The sequence below is a fragment of the Mytilus edulis genome, unplaced genomic scaffold, assembly GCF_963676685.1.
Source record: "Mytilus edulis unplaced genomic scaffold, xbMytEdul2.2 SCAFFOLD_121, whole genome shotgun sequence".
In the NCBI taxonomy this organism is placed as follows: Eukaryota; Metazoa; Mollusca; class Bivalvia; order Mytilida; family Mytilidae; genus Mytilus; species Mytilus edulis.
In genome coordinates this window covers 32,486-42,604 of record NW_027268733.1, presented here as the reverse complement: position 1 = coordinate 42,604, position 10,119 = coordinate 32,486, and the positions used below count along the sequence as shown (strand labels likewise).

At 32.9% G+C, this 10,119-nt stretch overlaps 1 protein-coding gene across 1 annotated transcript; it reads right to left on the bottom strand.

Annotated features, from left to right (window-relative positions):
• Positions 1–1,160: 1,160 nt before the first annotated feature.
• On the bottom strand, positions 1,161–9,610 carry LOC139508392 (E3 ubiquitin-protein ligase Mdm2-like). Its single transcript, XM_071295956.1, has 3 exons — positions 9,334–9,610; positions 4,210–4,290; positions 1,161–1,872 (listed from the first exon to the last, which is right to left on the bottom strand). The coding sequence occupies exons 1-3, from the start codon at positions 9,439–9,441 to the stop codon at positions 1,162–1,164; spliced, it is 900 nt and encodes a 299-aa protein (XP_071152057.1). The 5' UTR covers positions 9,442–9,610; the 3' UTR covers position 1,161.
• Between the last annotated feature and the right edge of the window lie 509 nt (positions 9,611–10,119).

Genomic DNA, 10,119 nt, shown 5'->3' with positions numbered 1-10,119 from the left:
CCAATTCAGGGGCAGCAACCCAACAATGGGTTGTCCAATTTATCTGAAAATTTCAGGGCAGATAGATCTTGACCTGATAAACAAATTAACCCCTATGTCAGATTTGCTCTAAATGCTTTGGTTTTTGAGTTATAAGCCAAAAACTGCATTTTACCCCTATGTTTTATTTTTACCCATGGCGGCCATTTTGGTTGGTTGGCCGGGTCACCAGACACAATTTTAAAACTAGATTCCCCAATGATGGTTGTGGCCAAGTTTAGGCCCAGTAGTTTCAGAGGAGAAGATTTTTGTAAAAGATAACTAAGATTTATGAAAAATGGTTAAAAATTGACTATAAAGGGCAATAACTCCTAAAGGGGTCAACTGACCATTTCAGTCATGTTTACTAATTTTTAGGTCTTACTTTGCTGAACATTTTTGCTGTTTACAGTTTATCTCTACCTATAATAATATTCATGATAATAACCAAAAACAGCAAAATTTCCTTAAAATTTCCAATTCAGGGACAGCAACCCAACAACAGGTTGTTCGATTCATCTGAAAATTTCAGGGCAGATAGATCTTGACCTGATAATCAATTTTACCCCCATGTCAGATTTGCTCTAAATGCTTCAGTTTTTGAGTTATAAGCCAAAAACTGCATTTGACCCCTATGTTCTATTTTTAGCAATGGCGACCATGTTTGTTGATAGATCAAAACTTCAGATACAATTTATAAACTAAATACCCTAAGGAACATTCAGTTAAAGTTTGGAAGTATTTGGCCTAGCAGTTTCAGAGGAGAAGATTCTTGAAATAGTTTACGACGACAGACGACGACAGACGACGACGGACGCCAAGTGATGGCATAAGCTCACTTGGCCCTGTGGGCCATGTGAGCTAAAAAAAAAATGAAATATAATTATTCGTAACAAAACACCACTCACCATGACCAGGAACATGAATTAAGCTAAAAATGTTACATATCTGAAATATGTAAAAATAAACTTGACACTACGACTGTTGGGTAGAAAGTGAAGGCTTTCAAAATATTTTCCCACACATGAAAATTTTCATGTGACTAAATTAGAAAATTCATACGTATCGTTAATACAAATTTTTCCCCCTATTCGTTGCAACGCGGGAAAATGTAAATATGGCCAGTAAAAAGTATATAAATATTTAGGCAGAATAGTTTTTAATGACCTTTTGAATAGGTCGTCTACAAAGGGGGCATGGTTTTGCAAGTCTTTTCAGTCGCTTGGCACATCTATAACAACATACTTGATGTCCAGTGCAGCCATGAATAATGCTGGCAGTTTTAGGCCGGCTGAAACAGATACAGCACTGACCGAGTTGTGATTGAGAATTTTCGAATTCCTTAATGTTTGAACTTTTCTCAAGCTTCAAATCTTTTTGTGGTTTGTCCAATTTATCTATTTTATTTGATATTGTCATTTCATCTTTATTTTTTGCCGATGCTGTTGTTTGAAAGTTTAACAAAGTTCTAAACGATCCTAACGTGGAAGAATTTTCTATCAGTGACGAATATGATTTCAGTTTATTTTCGGCTAAATTTTCTTGACTAGATTGCTGTCTGGACAGAGTACTAATTCCTGAGTCCTCTTCCTCAGCTATTAAATCCTTGTCCGATTCCAATTCTATCGACGTAAGACGGTCTCTTGAAGAACGACGTTGAATTTTTGAAGAGATGTGCGATATGTCACTACATTCAGAAGAAGATAAAAGTGCCTTATCTTTCGAGTTCATTTTTTCCAAACGTCTCTTTCTTGTAGTCTCTGGTAACCAGTTTGGACGTACTTTTTTACAATGTCCGCAGTGACCATTTAAAGGAGAATTTTTTGTATCACATTCTGTACACGTCCATTTATCCTGTAATTCATGTAATTAGAAGATTTGTCATGATATGTTCAATAGTATTTCCCCCAAATTTACCATTTATTTTCCTCAGAGTTCAGTATTTTTGTGATTTTACTCAAGTTAGGAGCCTCTGGCCTTTGCTAGTCTTGTATCATTTTTAATTTTAGTTTCTTGTGTATAATTTGGAGTTTAGTATGATGTCATTATCACTGAACTAGTATACATATTTGTTAAGGGGCCAGCTTAAGTACTCTTCCGGGTGTTGGAGTTTCTCGCTGCATTGAAGACCCATTGGTGGCCTTTGGCTGTTGTCTGCTCTATGGTCGGGTTGTTGTCTCTTTGACACATTCCCCATTTCCATTCTCAATTTTACGTACCGTAATCATATACTTTAAATATTTAACATGAAATCTTTGGGATATTAATTAATACTGTAGATTCATTATTATTCATTGGATACTAATTTTCATGGATATGGTGGTTATAGGTGAACCACGAAATTAAATGCTCAATGAATGACAAATTTTCATAAGGCTTGCAAGAAGACTTCATCAAAACCACTAAACGAAATGTCCACGAACACGCATGTTTTCCTTCATTCACGAAAATTGGTATCCAGAAAATTAAATGAATTCACATTACTTATTTTGGAAATACTGACAAATGAAAGGACCTACAACAGACAATCGTAACATTTTATGCCACCAGTTTTTATTTCTAATCCATCCATATACCTTTTAAATGTTTAAATAATAACTGAATATATTTGTTTTCACTAAAGTTTCATATCAACATGATCAATATACAATATAAAATTCAAATATCTAATATGTATCATTTTTGGAGATGAAGGGATAAATCATAGTTTTTAGCTACAATGTATATTTACATCAACAATTTTATCAAATATCATGGTCTGATTTGAAGAATCCCTCAGACTATGAAAAAATGCCTTAAAGAGAACTGCTTAAAGCATGATTTGGATTTATAGATAATGTGAAAGCTAAATTTGTATATAAAAATTTAGTAAATAAAGTTATTGAACTACTACCAACAGTTAAATTTTCGAAATGGGAAGAACTATTGATTATTGATACAACAGAATGGTCAGAATATTTCAGGATAATCAAAAAATCCTGTAAAGATGTTTATTTAAGAACCTTTCAATACAAATTTTTGCATAGAATCATAGCAACTGATACCTTTTTATACAAAATTGAATTAAAAGACTCCAAGATGTGTACTTTTTGTAAACTTGGTGAAGAAACCATTGAACACCTATTTTTTGAATGCCCAATAACTTTTCAATTGTGGTAGTCTTTTTCAAATGTAGTAAATCTTTTTTTTGTAAACTTTGTTCTTAACAAAGAAAATGTGTTTCTTGCTTGCAAACATGAAAGTTTATTACTGAATCTGCTAGTCATAATTACAAAGAATTATATATACAAATGTAAATTAAAATAGAATAAAGAAATACCAATTTCTCGAATATTATATTGCAGAGAAAAATGATAGAGTCCAAGTTTGTGAAAAATTTTGGTCTCCTTTACATGTAATATTTAATTAATTATTAATTGATATAAATGAGATATTTTCTTTTTCTTTTATATATATTACAATGTATTATGAGCAAAAATTTATCCTTGAGCTTTTGATTTTTTTGTTTGTTCAGTCTTTAAAAATATTTTTTTTTTAAATGTAAGTCAAGATACATATTGTAGCAAAACAAATGAGTGGAGAGTACTTGTATTGTATGAGAGCAAGTCAGAGAGCAAGAGAATATTACCAAATAAAACTTATATGTAACCTTAAATACTATTATTGTAAAAATCAATTTGTCAGTGATATAATTATATACTGAATTATTTTCTATATGTAACTCCTTGATACCATTGTCAGGTGGTATTGTAGGGTACATGTATGTTAAATCCTGACTACTGAAAAACAAATAAAAGATTGAAAAACATATTTACATTTTTTGAGTGCTGCGAGAAAGATATTTCTCCTCACTGGTGAAATATCTGTTTTCAGCAAATGACAGGTTGAAATTTAATTATAAATGAGTATAATCTTGATTTCTTTGTAATTTCCTATTGTGAAGTCCTGAAAAAATGCGACCATGCCTGATGATGTGACGTTAATATCTATAAAAATGTTTAAAAAGGAAGGAAAAAAAAACAATTAGAAAAAAGAGCCCACCTCTATAACCCTTGTATAATCATATTTCTCTACTCTCAAAAATTAAATTTAACTATTTAAAAAGCTCAGCAAGCCTTATGCTTTTAATATAAAAATTTAACTGTCTCCAGTGGAGAAATATTGTTAATCCAATATCCAACATTAACTTACCCCATCTGATAATTCTGAATCACTTGAATCAGAATCACCCCAGAATTCCATATCACTATCACCACATATTATCACTACATTCTGAAAAGTATGAAAACAAATTCACTTAAATATTTAGGAAAATACATATGTAATATATTCCTAATTCAATGATTTTGCTAGAGACTTGTAATTTTAACCATTTACAAAAATAATTTTGATCCTGCAAAATTGACTAAAGCCCTCAAAATTCAATTTAAACCCTCACTCAAATCATCTTTGGTACCTGACTTTATACTGCTTTTTTCATGTCTGGTAAGTGTTTAACCGTTCAAACATTGGAATTTCCAGCAAGCTTTGTTAAAGATTTCTAAAACTAATTCCCATTTTTATGAAAGAAATACTTTCAAAGGGAGATAATTCAATACAAATTTTACACCACTCAAATTTTGTCAAGGTACAATTTATTTTCATATGATGGCTTTAGAGTTCTTTGGTCTTTTAACATGTTTAAAGACACACTATATCATTATTCTTTTTTTCAACTTAATTTTCTAAATTCTATAACAAAATTGCAGTACTCCACCATAAGTTCTCGTAAAACAACAATGGCGGTCACGTCATGGAAGGGTAAACAAGATTTGACTATCATTTCCATGTCACAATCGGGATGGCAATGAATCTATATATAGATGATCATGTGAAAAAACATGTGGTTGCCATGTGACACGTGCGTGATGACTTCAGAGGCGTCTGCACTTACATTGTAGCTAATGTAAACAAAATGGGACACAAGGGAAAAGAACTGACATCTGATCAGAAAAGTTGTCTCTCTGCATTAAATGATGCAGGTTACAGAAAAAGTGATATCTTCATATTGACAGGTATTAAACAGAGTACTGTTTACAGTTTTTTGAAGAGGGATGAGCACCGGGGTGATATGGAAAACATTAAGAGAACAGGCAGACCAAAATCCTTTCATGACCGGGACATGAGAAACTTTCCCGTTGCGTAAAAAAACATCGCCATAAATCTTTTTCTGAAATTACTAATATTTTTAATGAGAGCATTGATCAACCTTTCTCTAAACAAATTGTTGAACATAAACTACATTCTGATGGGTTCCACAAGCGGTCAGTAAAGAAAAAAATTTGTATCCGTGTAGTCAACAAGAAACAAGAGGCTCTCAAGAGCCTGAATCGCTCACCTTAATTCTTTTGGTTAAATCTCTCATCAATGATTATTTTGGCTTTTCAATTTATTTAAATGTTTTTTGGATCGTCCTATTTTCTTCAAAAGCCAAAAAAAATAATCATTTTCTCCTATGTTCTATTTTAGCCATAGGAGCTATGTTTCTTGACATACAAGGAAATAAAATATAAAATTTATACTAGATACTCTGAAACTCATTTAGCCTAAGTTTGGCTGAAATTGATACAGCAGTTTCAAAGGAGAAGATTTTTTAAAGTAAGTCAACATGATGAACAAATTGTGAAAAAAGTCTTTAAAGGGCAATAACTCCTTAAGTGGTCAATTGACAATTTTGGTCAATTTGACTTAATTAAAGATCTTACTTTGCTGAACATTATTGCTGTTTACAGTTTATTTCTATCTATAATTATGTTCAAGATAATAAAAAAAACCCAGCAAAATTTCCTTAAAATTATCAATTCAGGGGCAGCAACCCAACAACAGGTTGTCTGATTCATCTGAAAATTTCAGGGCAGATAGATCTTGACCTGATAAACAATATTACCCAACGTCAGATTTGCTCTAAATGCTTTGGTTTTTGAGTTATAAGCCAAAAACTGCATTTGACCCCTATGTTCTATTTTTAGCAATGGCGACCATGTTTGTTGATAGATCACAACTTCGGATACAATTTACAAACTAGATACCCTAAGGAACATTCAATTAAAGTTTGGAAATATTTGGCCCAGTAGTTTCAGAGGAGAAGATTTTTGTAAAAGATTACTAAGATTTACGAAAAATGGTTAAAAATTGACTATAAAGGGCAATAACTCCTAAAGGGGTCAACTGACCATTTTCGTCATGTTGACTTATTTGTAAATCTTACTTTGCTGAACATTATTCCTGTTTACAGTTTATCTCTATCTATAATAATATTCAAGATAATAACCAAAAACAGCAAAATTTCTTTTAAATTACCAATTCAGGGGCAGTAACCCAACAACAAGTTGTCTGATTCATCTGAAAATTTCAGGGCAGATAGATCTTGACCTGATAAACAATATTATCCCATGTCAGATTTGCTCTAAATGCTTTGGTTTTTGAGTTATAAGCCAAAAACTGCATTTGACCCCTATGTTCTATTTTTAGCAATGGCGACCATGTTTGTTGATTGATCACAACTTCGGATACAATTTACAAACTAGATACCCTAATGAACATTCAGTTAAAGTTTGGAAATATTTGGCCCAGTAGTTTCAGAGGAGAAGATTTTTGTAAAAGATTACTAAGATTTACGAAAAATGGTTAAAAATTGACTATAAAGGGCAATAACTCCTAAAGGGGTCAACTGACCATTTCCGTCATGTTGACTTATTTGTAAATCTTACTTTGCTGAACATTATTCCTGTTTACAGTTTATCTCTATCTATAATAATATTCAAGATAATAACCAAAAACAGCAAAATTTCCTTAAAATTATCAATTCAGGAGCAGCAACCCAACAACAGGTTGTCTGATTCATCTGAAAATTTCAGGGCAGATAGATCTTGACCTGATAAACAATATTACCCAACGTCAGATTTGCTCTAAATGCTTTGGTTTTTGAGTTATAAGCCAAAAACTGCATTTGACCCCTATGTTCTATTTTTAGCAATGGCGACCATGTTTGTTGATAGATCACAACTTCGGATACAATTTACAAACTAGATACCCTAAGGAACATTCAGTTAAAGTTTGGAAATATTTGGCCCAGTAGTTTCAGAGGAGAAGATTTTTGTAAAAGATTACTAAGATTTACGAAAAATGGTTAAAAATTGACTATAAAGGGCAATAACTCCTAAAGGGGTCAACTGACCATTTTCGTCATGTTGACTTATTTGTAAATCTTACTTTGCTGAACATTATTCCGGTTTACAGTTTATCTCTATCTATAATAATATTCAAGATAATAACCAAAAACAGCAAAATTTCTTTAAAATTACCAATTCAGGGGCAGTAACCCAACAACAAGTTGTCTGATTCATCTGAAAATTTCAGGGCAGATAGATCTTGACCTGATAAACAATATTATCCCCATGTCAGATTTGCTCTAAATGCTTTGGTTTTTGAGTTATAAGCCAAAAACTGCATTTGACCCCTATGTTCTATTTTTAGCAATGGCGACCATGTTTGTTGATAGATCACAACTTCGGATACAATTTACAAACTAGATACCCTAAGGAACATTCAGTTAAAGTTTGGAAATATTTGGCCCAGTAGTTTCAGAGGAGAAGATTTTTGTAAAAGATTACTAAGATTTACGAAAAATGGTTAAAAATTGACTATAAAGGGCAATAACTCCTAAAGGGGTCAACTGACCATTTCCGTCATGTTGACTTATTTGTAAATCTTACTTTGCTGAACATTATTCCTGTTTACAGTTTATCTCTATCTATAATAATATTCAAGATAATAACCAAAAACAGCAAAATTTCCTTAAAATTACAAATTCAGGGGCAGCAACCCAACAACGGGTTGTCTGATTCATCTGAAAATTTCAGGGCAGATAGATCTTGACCTGACAAACAATAATACCCCATGTCAGATTTGCTCTAAATGCTTTGGTTTTTGAGTTATAAGCCAAAAACTGCATTTGACCCCTTTGTTCTATTTTTAGCAATGGCGACCATGTTTGTTGATCAAAACTTCGGATACAATTTACAAATTAGATACCCTAAGGAACATTCAGTTAAAGTTTGAAAGTATTTGGCCCAGTAGTTTCAGAGGAGAAGATTCTTGAAATAGTTTACGACGACAGACGACGGACGACGACGGACGCCAAGTGATGGCATAAGCTCACTTGTCCCTTCGGGACAGGTGAGCTAAAAATGAGGGAGATATTGCAGGGGGAATTTTACATAAAACTGTTATTGCACACTGGAGTAAAGTAATCTTCAGCGATGAGTGCAAGGTAGTCATTAGGCAAGATTCTCGTGTCAGTGTTTGGAGAAAGGTCGGAGAAGAGTGGCTGACAGATTGTATTTGCCCTCCATCTCAGCGCAAGTATAGTTTAATGATCTGGGGATGCATCACTTACCATGGTGTCTTAACTATTACCATTGTTGAAGGGAACATAAATGCCTTAAAATACATTGACATTATTGACAATAACTTGTGGCCAGTGGTTGTTCGTCATTTTCCAGATAATAACTATGTTTTTCAAGATGATAATGCCCCCGTCCATCGAGCCCGATCTGTTCAAGATTTTTATTAGGGTAACGGAACTAAATAGCATAAACTGGCCAGCTCAGAGTCCCGACCTCAATATTATTGAGAATTGTTGGTGGGTATTAAAAAGGGAACTGCAAAAACGAACTCAGAACATAAATAACACCAAAGACCTGGAACGTGAAATTCATGACATTTTAAGGTAGGATTTTTTTATTTTGTTACTTGTTCAATAGTTCCAAGTTTTTTCATGTGCAGATTTACATTGAATGGCAGCCATTTTGTTTTTACGAATACTTATGGCGGACGACTGTACACTATATTGGTTGTATTTGTATGATCTCTGAAAATGAACTTTAATTGTCCCTTTGAAAGCTAAATCTGTTAGTTTGAACTTTCAAGCTGTGGTGGGTTCCATAAAATTAATAATAATACTTTTAATACCACAACACTAAAATTGGCCTGGAGAAAACACTGCTCTTAAAATGACTAATTGTTTGTGTTGGTAATAATCAGATATTTCCTAGACTTCTTTATAACACAAATTATTTCTATTCTGCTGAAAACCAATTTGATATAAACTGTTACAAGCACACTACTGATCTCTAGTCAAAAGGACCCCCTTAAGATCCAGTATACAGGAGTACTGTAAAATCAACAAAAAAGGGTAGCATATAGATAACCATTCTTAAATAACTGCATATGACCTTAAGGTTGAGTGATGTATGATATCCCTATAAAACTCACAGTATCTGAGATTCCTGATACACTGGCTGTGCTGGATATAATATCATCCTCATCTGAACAGACTTCATACTCGAATGAGATTCTGTCAGCATCAACCTCTACAGACATAACATCCTCAGTACCATTGGTTCCAACCTCTACACCTATAGCATCATCATCATTGTCAGCATCTAGCTCGATGGCTATTATATCTGGTTCAGAATCTCCCCTTTCCTATAATTGATATACACTAGTTTACTATGCTTTCTTAGCTTAATATGTTTTAATGAGGTTTATTGCTATACAGTGTGTTTTCAAAGCACTTCTTTTTTCTTAGTGGATGAACATATATAGGAATGTGAACTTTCAGCCAAAATGGAAAATGCTGGTATTAATGGTTTCCCCACCAACTCTATATAATGTTTATGCCTCGAAAGACCTACTGTAAAAGTTTGGTATTGGGACTATTGGTAGTGAATGACAATAACATTGCAGGTCTCACAATATACACAAGGTTATGACTTTTTCAGTAAAATATGATGATGCCCCCTTTTGTATATGAGCAGTTATTTCATTTGTAAAGGGGCATAACTCTAAAACGGTATAAGTGACTTCACCAAAATTCAAAGTTGATCTTTGTGTTGTGGTAATAAGCATTATGAATAAGTTTCATAACATTTGGTTGTTTCAAATTAATTATTGAAAGTACAGACTGATGGACTAGGGAAAACTTAATGACTCTCTCTGCTACAGCAGGACATAAAAACATTTCCAAAGTAGTATACATGGTCTTTCCTTTAAGATCAT